The following is a 13,036-nucleotide window of genomic DNA, read 5'->3' on the forward strand; positions in this document are numbered from 1 at the left end:
TGATATGTGATGCCTCCGCTCACGGTTCAGTGTTTTAAATTTATATTTTTAATTTATTTTGGGGCTTTTTATGCCTTTAATTGTACAGGAAATTAAAGTGATGACAGGAAGTGAGGTGGAGAGAGGACCGGCAAACAACATCATGCCAGACTTGAAGCCCGTAAATGGGGGGCTCATCGGCTTGCGCCACAGTGCCCCCCCCGTTCAGGGTTTATTATTATGACACAAGCGCAACTTCCTGTCCATCTCAGGACACTCATTTTAATGTGTCTGGCATCTTAATTTAATGGAGCCAATTAAAGGCAGCAGCATCAACGTCAGGCTGATGGCTCGTTATTGCTCTCTCCGTGTTTTCTCATTAGTCTGCTGCTTGTAATTAGCACATCATTAATCCCAGCATTCAATCATCCCGCAGGAGGCGTGTCCTTGGGCTGTCACTCACAGGGCGAGGCTCTCCAGCAATGGATAGACTGTCTGAAGAACAAAGGCCAGAAGGTGGAACGATGGCACACGCTGACCAATGAGCTTCCAGGATCCACCATGCAGGAGTGAAATGGGCGGGGCTGCTCAGTCTCCCCTCAAGAGGCTCTGACGGATGCTGCTATCTGATTAGTGAACGGTTGCTGTCAGTCAAGTGCTGGGAAGCAATGAGAGAAACAAAGTAAAGAGACACAGTCACTGATGGCATGAGTGTCATAACAGGGAGAACAGTTGGAGTTCTAATGACAACCCTGTAATACTTCAGCCATTGTTGTTTAAGTTAGCTTGACACATTCAGAGTCTATTTTCACGTTGTGACAAATTGTTTTACACATTCAGAGTTTGTCACACAAGCACACAAATGTGTCACAACCTTTCAAGGCAAACATTAGCCTCTCCAGTAATAAATATGTATTTTCTTTTTGCATATAAGGTACATCATGTATATTTATCCTATACATGTGAAACATATTTTAAAAAGCCATTTATAATTCCATCCCAAAAAATATCACAACCACAGCAACACATTCACAAAATGCAAAAGAGAGAGTTGAGACAACTATGGAAAAGATGCCTGTGGTTTGGATTCAATGCAATATGTTCTGTTGCAATAAGGTATTTTATTCTGATTTGAATATGCTTCCAAGGAATTCTAAGTGGTCTTACGTTCCGCACGTGGGTGTTCGTAATATTTGTTAGTGATTGGAAATGTGATTGACTCGCCTGCTGCTAGTACCACACTGGAAAGAAATAACCCTAGATACATACATTAGCAATGAGAGTCTGTGTGGTTAATCCACACGTCATGAACATGGGACTACAGATAGTCCCCGCATCACCAAGGCCCTCTTTCGTTCTACACATCCTGTTGCACCGCTGCGGCCGTGACGTTGCCGTGACGTGCCGTGACGTTGCCGTGACGTGGCAGTAACGTGGCCATCTCCACCGTGATACTAGTCGTCAGCTGTCCTACTGGTATGACATCACATTCTCCACAGATGACCGCAGAAAGTCACAAACCCGTCTGTCAGTGTGTAATGTGTTTACCTCGTGATCCTCAGAAATCACAGCACACACACACACACACACACACACACACACACACACACACACACAAATCACAGCATGGTCGTCTGTGCCTGTACGTGCTCACCCCTATGTCAGACGGACTGGAAAGAAAAACATCTGGAACACCTACGAAGAGCAAACTAGACTTCCAATCATTTATACACACAAACAAACACGACACAAACAAACACGCAAACAAACACACAAACAAACACACAAACAAACACACAAACAAACACACAAACAAACACACAAAAACACACGCAAACAAACACACAAACAAACACACAAACACACACACAAACAAACACACAAACAAACACACAAACACACACGCAAACAAACACACAAACAAACATCCTCCCTGCCCCCCTCAAGCAGAGGGCTAAATGTCCCTGTGATGCTTTAGGCCTGCATCTGCCCGTGCGGGATATGAGTGGATTGTGTTTGTCCTTGGCATGCTGCTAGATGTTCTTTCAATGGGTGAGTGTTTCTATTCAGACGTGCCCACCTTGCTGTGGAGGACACACACACACACACACACACACACACACACACACACACACACACACACACACACACACACACACACACACACACACACACACACACACACACACACACACACACACACACACACACACACACACAGACACACACACACACACAAACACACTCTACCCACTCTTACCAAGCTTATCTGTGAGCAACGTGCCAGACCTACTGCCTCTGCATATGCTGTTCTGTGGCAATGATCACACACACAACACATGTTTTATGACAGTCACATAAGGGATCTGAGAACGGCGACTGAGAACGTTATGTTTTATTTGTGTTTTTTTTTGTTGGCCGTCATGATACTTAATTATGGTTCTGATATAAAAAATTATAATAATGACTGTGTTTGCATAACTATAATCCAAAGTTTCTGCCTCTCTGAAACCAAGCATGCTTTTCTTTGTGATTGTCAAGCATGTTTACGGCTAATGCTAATCCAGTCTGTGGAAGGTTAAATGGTGTTTCGTCTCTCTGGTAAGTGTGTACACGATGTAGTGTGGGTATCCTGAGCATCTTTGGTTGTCACACAGCTTGATGAAAAGAAGAAGAAGAATCACAAAATGCAGCGAAGCTGAATTAGCTGGTTTGTGCTGTTTTTTTTTTTTTCTTTTCTTTTGGTCAGTTTTCCTGAAGTTGGGATCGAAGGGACACTTTCATGGTTTGGTACAGCAATGAATGTCGCCTCATTTTATAACAATAAAAGTCTTGTGTTGTCCTGGATTTGTCACGCAGTCATTTAAGATGTGTGTTTCTGTATCTCAAAATTAATGAATGCATTTCAACATCTATCAACATTATTCTCTTCAGGTAAAGACCTATGATCTGTTGTACATTTAAATGGTTAACAAAGCTTTGATATCAAAGATACACTCTATCAGGTTTAAATCTATGTGTTACAGCTTTCATATACATTATATGAAAGCTGTATCACATAGATTTAACCCTGCTATATGATATATATATATACAGCCGCGGAAAAAATTAAGAGACCACTTCAAAATTATCAGTTTCTCTGGTTTTACTATTTATTGGTATGTGTTAAAGTAAAATGTACATTTTAGTTTTATTCTATAACCTACTGGCAACATTCCTACCAAATTTCAAATAAAAATATTGTCATTTAGATCATTTATTTGCAGAAAAATGACAATTGGTCAAAATAGCAAAAAAGGTGCAGTGTCTTCAGATCTCGAATAATGCAAAGAAAACAAGCTCATATTCATTTTTAAACTACACAATACTAATGCTTTAACTTAGGAAGAGTTCAGAAATCAATATTTGGTGGAATAACCTTGATTTAAAATCACAACTTTCATGTGTCTTGGCATGCTCTCCACCAGTCTTTCACATTGCCGTTGGGTGACTTTATGCTACTCCTGGCGCAAGAATTCAAGCAGCTCAGCTTCTTTTCATGGCTTGTGACCATCCATCTTCCTCTTGATCACATTTCAGAGGTTTTTTTATGGGATTCAGGTCTCGAAATTGGGCTGGCCATGACAGGGTCCTGATCTGGTGATACTCCATCCACACCTTTACTGGCCTGGCTGTGTGGTATGGAGCATTGCCCTGCTGGAAAAAACACTTCTCAGAGTTGGGGAACATTGTCAGAGCAAAAGGAAGCAAGTTTTTCTTCCGGGACAACATTGTACTTTGCCTGGCTGAGGTTTGTAAAAGACCATAAGGATTGAACCAAAGCCGACTGGAGGGTCTCCTAGTTCGTCTTCTCTGATGAGTCCAATTTCACAGTAGGTGCAAGACTCTGTGGCTTGTAGGCCTCTCCAGGTCTCCGTCTAACCATCAGACGACCATGTATTGGGCAAAGCTGAAAATTGGACTCATCAGAGAAGACGAACTAGGAGACCCTCCAGTCCGCTTTGGTTCAATCCTTATGGTCTTTTACAAACCTCAGCCAGGCAAAGTACAACGTTGTCCCGGAAGAAAAACTTGCTTCCTTTTGCTCTGACAATGTTCCCCAACTCTGACAAGTGTTTTTTCCAGCAGGGCAATGCTCCATGCCACACAGCCAGGCCAGTAAAGGTGTGGATGGAGTATCACCAGATCAGGACCCTGTCATGGCCAGCCCAATTTCGAGACCTGAATCCCATAAAAAAAACTCTGAAATGTGATCAAGAGGAAGATGGATGGTCACAAGCCATGAAAAGAAGCCGAGCTGCTTGAATTCTTGCGCCAGGAGTAGCATAAAGTCACCCAACGGCAATGTGAAAGACTGGTGGAGAGCATGCCAAGACACATGAAAGTTGTGATTTTAAATCAAGGTTATTCCACCAAATATTGATTTCTGAACTCTTCCTAAGTTAAAGCATTAGTATTGTGTAGTTTAAAAATGAATATGAGCTTGTTTTCTTTGCATTATTCGAGATCTGAAGACACTGCATCTTTTTTGCTATTTTGACCAATTGTCATTTTTCTGCAAATAAATGATCTAAATGACAATATTTTTATTTGAAATTTGGTAGGAATGTTGCCAGTAGGTTATAGAATAAAACTAAAATGTACATTTTACTTTAACACATACCAATAAATAGTAAAACCAGAGAAACTGATAATTTTGAAGCGGTCTCTTAATTTTTTCCGCGGCTGTATATAAAGAAACCTTGAGTTTGGATTTTTAAAAGTTAAATACCTGAAGGACAGCTACATCATGGTGGACATGCTGAAACACGCATGCCAGAAGAGAGAGAGGAAGAGAAAGAGAGAGAGAGAGAGAAAGAGAAATAGAGAAAGAGAAATAGAAATAGAGAGAGAGAGAGTAAAGACAGTGTGCCTAAAGTCCGTCATGGAGACGTCATCCTCTTGCCTGAATATATATATATATATATATATATATATATATATATATATATATATATATATGTGATATAATGGATGCTATTTCTAAACTCTCCACAAATGTATACAAAGGATAAAGCCAATTTCTGAGTCATAGGCTGATGTTGGTGAGGAGTGAGGAAAGTGGTCGAGGTAAACTCTCCGTAGTCAAAATATGCCACCCTGTGGTCAAATCAGAATCAGAGATAGGTACAGTCTGTGGTCTTTAAACAATCCAGGAATTGTGAAAGTTTGTCAAAGAGGGACACAGCATTTTCATAATACTGAATATTGAAAAAAAAAAAAAATGAATGACTGATCTGCTTTCTCAAAATTACACCATGTAAAGGTATGCCTAGTTTTGTAGACCAAACTGTAAGACCTCAAATAGCATAGCCTACCAGTATGTCCGTCAGCACAGTAGGCCTAGTGCACTTCTTTAAAGTTATCGAGGTTCACGTATAGTCAAAGAACAATTTTAATATATTGATCTAACAAACATTACAAAAAATTGACTATTATTTCACTATTTAAGTGTAAGTTCACCCTAAGCTCTAAGCCTTACTCCACCTACTACATCTTTTTGAAAACTGTTTAAAGGCTGGAAAAAAGCTGGGACGGAGTGCAGGAAGGGACAGACAATTTACTCCATTCGAATGATGTAGAGAATAAGACCCAAACGGTTCCCTCCATGGCAGCATCAGCCTTGCATGGTTCAGCTTAAGTCGAGCGTCGAACGAACTTCACGTTTGCCATCACTGGTAAGTGTTAAATAGATACCTAACTAGCATAACTAACCTTGCATGGTTCAGATTCATTTGAAACTGAACCCCGCCCACATCATTTTTGATCAGGAAGTTCGGTTCTGGCACTGCTCCGTTGGGGAGAAATGATCACAGATCCGAAACGGATCTAGCCAATCAAATTGTCAGGGCGGGCTTTATACGATGATGAAGCCTTGCATGGTTAAGATTAATTTTGAACAGTAGATGGCGTGTTGACCCATTTTCAACCCTTAAAATGCAGATATTGAATGTGAATTTTGCCAATGTTGATGTGGTTCAGCAGAGAACAGTCATATTCTCTTTACAGCTCAAAAAACACATTTAAGGGTGCAGTACCTCTTTAAAGCATTCTTGGAAGTAAAATTATGGATTTAAAAAACAGTGTGGTTGACAGAATCAGAACGGGTTAACTGCAGTCATTGGCAGGTTAGTCTTTCATACTAAAAGTCATAGTATTGCTAGGATGTCAGTAATGTGATATTCAGCAGATACTCTTTCATCTCAACACACATCTGCAGGTGCTGAAACATTTATTCTGTTAAAAATGTAGTCCTTAAAGGTTCAGTCGGCAATTCTATTTAAATACAGTTTTTGTCAAATTCACCAAATTGCTGCTAACAGTTAGCCTGGTGACACCAGCCTACGTATTTCTGCCTGAATTGATTTCAAGCTCATACTCAGTCTGGCCCAGCCCCATTGACAATCGTTTCCAGAACTCAAAATTTTGCCGGACCAATCAGCGAACAGTTCAGAGCTGTGACTCAAAACTCGCCTTGCCGAGTTGCATGTAGTCCAGCCGAGTTTGTAGTTTAACAGTATAGCAAAAATGGCTACGGAGGAAGAGACACGAAAAGCTATCGGAGAAGTTGTCTCAACTCTCGAGAACATCAGACAATTAAAAGGAGAACAAGAGTATTTTCTTGTAAGTTTTATGATTGGAAAGGACGTCGTAGCTCTTCTCCCAACTGGCTTTGGGAAGAGTTTAATCTACCGAATGCTTACTAAACGTTGCTGATTGGTTAAGGGAACTCCAATGATTTTAAACCTCAAGATAAGCACCCGCCCATCTTGGAAACCAAAATGCATTGGGTTGGCCCAGACTGACTGACGGAATGAAATGGAGTCACAGTCTGGTAACGGCCAGGCTAGCTAACAGTACTCTAGCAGTGTGTTTTTATTTTGTGACCTCAGAAAAAAAAAAAAACTCTGGTGTCCCTACTCCTTCCTCTGTTCTTCCCTACTCCTTCCTCTGTTCTTCCCTACTCCTTCCTCTGGTGTCCCTACTCCTTCCTCTGGTGTCCCTACTCCTTCCTCTGGTGTCCCTACTCCTTCCTCTGTTCTTCCCTACTCCTTCCTCTGGTGTCCCTACTCCTTCCTCTGTTCTTCCCTACTCCTTCCTCTGGTGTCCCTACTCCTTCCTCTGTTCTTCCCTACTCCTTCCTCTGGTGTCCCTACTCCTTCCTCTGTTCTTCCCTACTCCTTCCTCTGTTCTTCCCTACTCCTTCCTCTGGTGTCCCTACTCCTTCCTCTGTTCTTCCCTACTCCTTCCTCTGGTGTCCCTACTCCTTCCTCTGTTCGTCCCTACTCCTTCCTCTGTTCGTCCCTACTCCTTCCTCTGTAAATGGACCAAGCCATAAAACATTCCTGCCAATCAACCCACTGCTTCAGAAGCACACAAGGGAAGGCTGTAATTTGATTGGCTGATGAGCTCAAATCTCAACAACCTTTCAGCAGAGTTGCAAAGCACTCCTTTAATGTTACACTGCATTCGGTAGATTGATAATTATAAACAGCGTGGAGCACATCAGGAAACCCGTGTTAAATTAACGTACCCATGTAAATACCTGCAGGTTGATGAATTTCTAACAGCACTTGGATATACAACAATACATTAATTAGGTTTTCACATTTGGAGAAAATACTTTATTTTCCATGGCTGATTTGATCAGTGTTTAGCATTACAAATTCTCCCATCGGTCCAAGTGTTTATTCTCCCCCTGTCATGTCTGGCTCCCACCCAATCACGTGCCCTTCAGCCCACACACTTCCTGTTTCTGGCTTTCAACCAATCACATGCCCCCTCATCCCACACTGAGGTCGCGGAAGCTGTGGATCCTCTGGTGCTTCTTGAGGTGGGTGGACTGGCTGAACATCTTGCCACACTGATGGCATCCGTACGGTCGCTCCCCGGTGTGGACGCGCTTGTGCTTCTTGAGGTTTCCGGCGTGGCTGAAGCGCCGCCCGCAGTGGCCACAGGTGTACGGCTTCTCGCCCGTGTGGACCCGCAGGTGCTTGTTCAAATCCCCCGACCCCCTGAACGAGCGCCCGCACAGCGTACACACGTGCTGCTTACCGCCAGGGTGACTGCGCTTGTGGACGTGCAGGTCAACCAGGCTGCCGTACGTCTCCCCGCACACCACACACACAAAGCTCTCGCTAGGGGAGGGTCTCTGATTTAGACGAGGGGGGTCAGCATAGCTCTCGCTAGGGGAGGGTCTCTGATTCAGACGGGGGGGGTCAGCTAGCCAAACATCTGCACCGGACGTGTGCTGTCGCAGCTGATCTGAGTAGGTGAAGTGGAGGCTGCTGTGGGCCTGGGAGGTTGATGGTTGTGGGTGGGCGGAGCTCAGGTCAGCCATCAGGTCAAAGTCATTCTCTAGCGCCTCCTGGTGGGGACCAGGGGAAGTGGGTAGTGCAGCAGGAGTTTTGAGGTTGATCATGTCTATAGGATGGGTATGAGAGGATAGGCGGCTATGTAGTGAGTTTAAACCTACAGACAGGGCAAAGCTGTTGTCTGGCGCTTCGGTTGTGATAGACCTAGATGCCGGAGGTTCTGTTTTGATGTGGAATTCAGAGGTTGGGTTCTGATGCAATGGGTTTGGGGCAGCTATGAAATGAAAGCCATTCTGTGTGACCTCCCGATGGGACCCAGTCGCCTTGACAGAGTCCAGCCCTGCGCTTTTGCGATTCTGCCATAAGGATTGGATTTGAGAGATGCTGCAGGTCTCTCCATCCTCAGGAATCACCAGTCCCACTCTCACGTCACAGTCCACCGATGCCTCTGGCGCGTGTTTCAGATTGTCCAGCTCCATGAACACGTCTGTTGTGTGAGTCTGCCCAGCCTCGTCTATGAAAATCTGTGGCGAACGTTTCTGCTCATCCACTGCGTTCATCTCCCCCTCCCCCTCACTCTCCCACTTCCTCATATTGGCTTTGGTTGGTTTCTCATCTTCTGGGAGGCCTGATGCTCGTCTTGCAGCAGGTGTCTGTACCGGCTCACAGTCCTGATGTTGCTGCTCCACGGGAGAACTGCAGTGCAGGGATGGGCTCAGCTGAGACTGCTGCCCTGCTGTGGGGGATACAAAACATGGCCATATAATACACATAGCATGCTGTGGGGGATACACAACATGGCCATATAATACACATAGCATGCTGTTGGGGGATACACAACATTGCCATATAATACACATAGCATGCTGTTGGGGATACACATGGCCATATAATACACATAGCAAAACATTTAACAACACTCTTTCCCATTGGTATCAACTATCAACATAGTAGGCTCCTATCCTAACTATGATTCGTCCAAAATGTCCAGCAAGAGGACAGTTCGGTAATTATAATACACCAAAGCCTACTGGGAGAATATAATAACTTGACACAGCTACTGTTGCTTAGGACGTTGTATGGTTTTTCTGTTTAGACAAGCTGAGATTGACACGAATAACATGACGGCAAAAGGTGTCTCCTTGCTAAATAATAGACAATTTAGGACTACACAATGCTCTCTCACGTTCTCTGTCGCTCTCCAGTGAGTTGCGAAGTCTCTTCCGGAGTCTTTCGTTCTCCCTTTGGGTTCGTGAGGTTTTCTCTTGATACTCCGACACAGTCTCCCGCACAAGTTCCAGTACTTCGTTCACCGCTACCGTCAGCAGCTTGGACACTCTTTCATTCAGTCGATCAATTTTCGAAGTTCTGTTAAAAACCAATGCATTAACAATGGTCACGCAGTGGACTATGAATGTGGGCTACGTGTGAGCACAATGATTTGGATTTAGGTATGCCTATTCAACTAACCTACATTAAACTTCACTGCTAGGCTCTTAAAGAAGCCAAGGGAGATGGATGTAACTATTAACAGTGCATTACCAGTTCAGTTTACTATACAGTTACCTTAAATACAGTTGATTCCCTTCCATCGTTGTTGACATTAACTATATTATTATGGCTATTACAGTGGTCGGTAAATACAACATGAAGACAGCTCCCTCTCAGAAATAACTGTCGACAGGCCCGTTAGAAACGTGAATGATTCAAAGTAACTAAAAGATATCACATGTTTATTTCCGCATAAAGTGATTGTGTATGTCTTCGTTGGTCCAGCTGGTTAAACGCGTCATTTCCGGTGGCAAGCTTTCAAAATAAGAGCAACGTGACTACGCCGCGGTTCTGCAGTTAAAGTGTAAGTTCACCCTTAGCTCTAAGCCTTACTTCACCTACTACATAATTTTTTTAAATGTTAAAAGGGAGTGGGGCGGGTTGCAGGAAGGGACTGAGAATTTACTCCATTCGGATGATGTGAATTTTGTCAATGTTGATGTGTTTCAGCACAGTACAGTCATATTCTCTTTACAGCTCAAAAAACACATTTAAGGGTGCAGTACCTCATTAAAGCATTCTAGGAAGTATACTTTAAAATTGGCGCTCTTCTTTATGTTTTTTGTTCATGTTGTTCATCTGTGGTGTGTCCAGAAGGCAGAAATACTTTCCTACACAGTTTACTCTGTTGCACACGCAAAGCCACATGCCTGTGAGGGTGTCCATGCCAAAACAAATTAAAAAATCAATTCCAAATCGCTCTAGCAGAATTAGCCATACAAAAACTGATGAAGATAAAAACAAATATATTATCTAAATGAATTGGTGTGCCCCAACGAGTTACTAGTGAACTGGTCACATATTGTAAACTACATAATAATAAAATCTAAGAAATCTTGTCACCAACCATCAACAAAAACAAATCAACGTCACAAATAATCAACAAGATAGGTAAGGTAAGGGTTCTACTCCTTCCTCTGTAAATGGACCAAGCCATAAACAATTCCTACCAATCAACCCACTGCTTCAGAAGCACACAAGGGAAGGCTGTAATTTGATTGGCTGATGAGCTCAAATCTCAACGACCTTTCAGCAGAGTAGCAAAGCACTCCTTTAATGTTACACTGCATTTGGCAGTATTCCACCCACTTCATAATTATAAACAGTGTGGAGCACATCAGGAAACCCATGTTAAATTAACGCAACCATGTAAATACCAGCAAGCTAATCAATTTCTAACAGGACTTGGATAAACAACAACAAATTATTTAGGTTTTCACATTTGGAGATGTTTTAAAAATACTTTATTTTTCATGGCTGATTTGATAGCATTACAAATTCTACCATCCGTCCATGTGGTTTTTCTCCCCCTGTCATGTCTGGCTCCCACCCAATCACGTGCCCTTCAGCCCACACACTTCCTGTTTCTGGCTTCCAACCAATCACATGCCCCCTCATCCCAAACTGAGGTCGCGGATACTGTGGATCCTCTGATGCTTCTTGAGGTGGGTGGACTGGCTGAACATCTTGCCACACTGATGGCATCCGTACGGTCGCTCCCCGGTGTGGACGCGCTTGTGCTTCTGGAGGTTTCCGGCGTGGCTGAAGCGACGGCCGCAGTGGCCGCAGGTGTACGGCTTCTCACCCGTGTGGCAGCGCAGGTGGATGCGCAGATTGTCCATGCGACCGAATGTCTTCCCACATAGCAGGCATTGATGGTTCTCCCCCCGGCCTAAGAGGCCCTGTGGATGCTCCCGCTGCCGCTGCGGTTGATGCTGCCGCTGCTGTTGATGCTGTTGCTGCCCCTGCCGCTGTTGATGCTGTTGCTGCCCCTGCTGCTGTTGATGCTGCCTCTGCTGTTGCTGCCCCTGCTGCTGTTGATGCTGCCCCTGCTGTGGTTGACGCTGCTGCGGTTGCTGCTGCTGCTGCTGGGTCCATGCCTCAGCTGCCAGCCCCTGGGTCCTCTCAAAGGGGAACGACTCCACGAAGGCGTTGAGCGTGTCGGAATGGATGTAGTGCACCACGTCCGCAACATCAGCTCTGGGCGAGTGGAGGTCTAACTGGACGTCACTCGGGGCTGTGCTGGAGTTAGGGTCTAGGTTGGGCTCCTCGTTATCGTACACCGAGGTCTGTGGCACTGGCTGCGGGGAAAGGGAATATTCCAGAAGTTCAGGCTCTGCTTTGATGATATTAATGTCTGTTGGTATGCCTTGCTGAGTGGGTGTGTTGGGGTTATCCAGTGAGAGCCCATGGGGGAACAGCACGCTTTCTACATGTGCTGAGCCGTCTTCAGAGTACCCAGATTGTGAATCTTCTATCTCCACCACGGAGACGCATGATGCCAGTTCACTGCAGTTTGTGAACACCTGCTCAACGCTGGCCGGAGATTCCGCCCTTGAGTCCAGATGATTCTTCACCTCGTCTGCAGGAGTCGCTCTGGACTCCACCTTAAGCTCTGGCTTGTCCGTTCCCTTGGAGATCTGTAGCTCTTTACTGGACCATTTAGACTGTTCTGATTGGCCGATCTGCGTTGGAGGACTTAATCTGGATACTCGTGCCACTGTAAACAGTAAAGACAGAATCATTTAGAATAGAACATAAAATAAATAAATTGACGTCATCTCGTTTTGATAATCTACAGACAGCTGCACAATTTCATCACCGAATATCGTAGGGTGCTATGTAATGGCAATGACAGCAAATAGCGACTCACATTCTCGGTCAAACTTGTGCTGTTGTTCCTGGAGTTTCCTCTGTAGTCTTTCGTTCTCCCTCTGAGTTCTGGCGGTTTTCTCCTGGTACTCTGACACCGTATCCTTCACCACCTCCAGGACTTCGTGGACCGCTGCCGTCAGCAGTTTAGAGACCCGCGCATTCAGCCTTTCAATTTTAGACATTTTCTGACTGCTGACGAAAGTCGCAGTGGGAAACGACAGGCGACAACTACGCGATCAACGTTTGTCCTCGGTTGCGGGGGAAAGTATTGGTAGCACTACTATCCACGCTATTCAGAAGAAAAACATTGGATAACACTGACCTGACGTTACCGATGATAACTGGCTGTCAATGTAATGATTGTGTTCATTTAACATTACAGCGAAACTGATGGACAGATCCCAGATCCATCTGATGTAAATGGGTCTGGATACGATAGAATCACAAAACAATTAAAATTATTTAAGGCTTATTTCTTAAGATATCTTGACCTAATG

General features: G+C 44.2%; 2 protein-coding genes across 2 annotated transcripts in view; one reads left to right on the forward strand and one right to left on the reverse strand.

Annotated features, from left to right (window-relative positions):
- The window catches only part of LOC308361826 (double C2-like domain-containing protein alpha), a gene marked incomplete at both ends in the record, with an annotated part of 30,845 nt that extends 30,293 nt beyond the window's left edge, over positions 1-552 (forward strand). Inside the window, one exon of the mRNA XM_080834284.1 lies at positions 416-552. Coding sequence (XP_080690410.1) covers positions 416-552 — 137 coding nt within the window. The remainder of the gene's footprint in view (positions 1-415) is intronic.
- Positions 553-11,278: 10,726 nt separating this feature from the next.
- Positions 11,279-12,721, reverse strand: LOC308362852 (uncharacterized protein; the record flags this gene model as incomplete). The annotated part of the gene is made up of 2 exons (XM_080835580.1): positions 11,279-12,384; positions 12,538-12,721. The coding sequence occupies 2 exons, from the start codon at positions 12,719-12,721 to the stop codon at positions 11,279-11,281; spliced, it is 1,290 nt and encodes a 429-aa protein (XP_080691706.1).
- Between the last annotated feature and the right edge of the window lie 315 nt (positions 12,722-13,036).

The sequence above is a fragment of the Sprattus sprattus genome (assembly GCF_963457725.1).
Source record: "Sprattus sprattus genome assembly, chromosome: 3".
Classification (NCBI taxonomy): domain Eukaryota; kingdom Metazoa; phylum Chordata; class Actinopteri; order Clupeiformes; family Clupeidae; genus Sprattus; species Sprattus sprattus.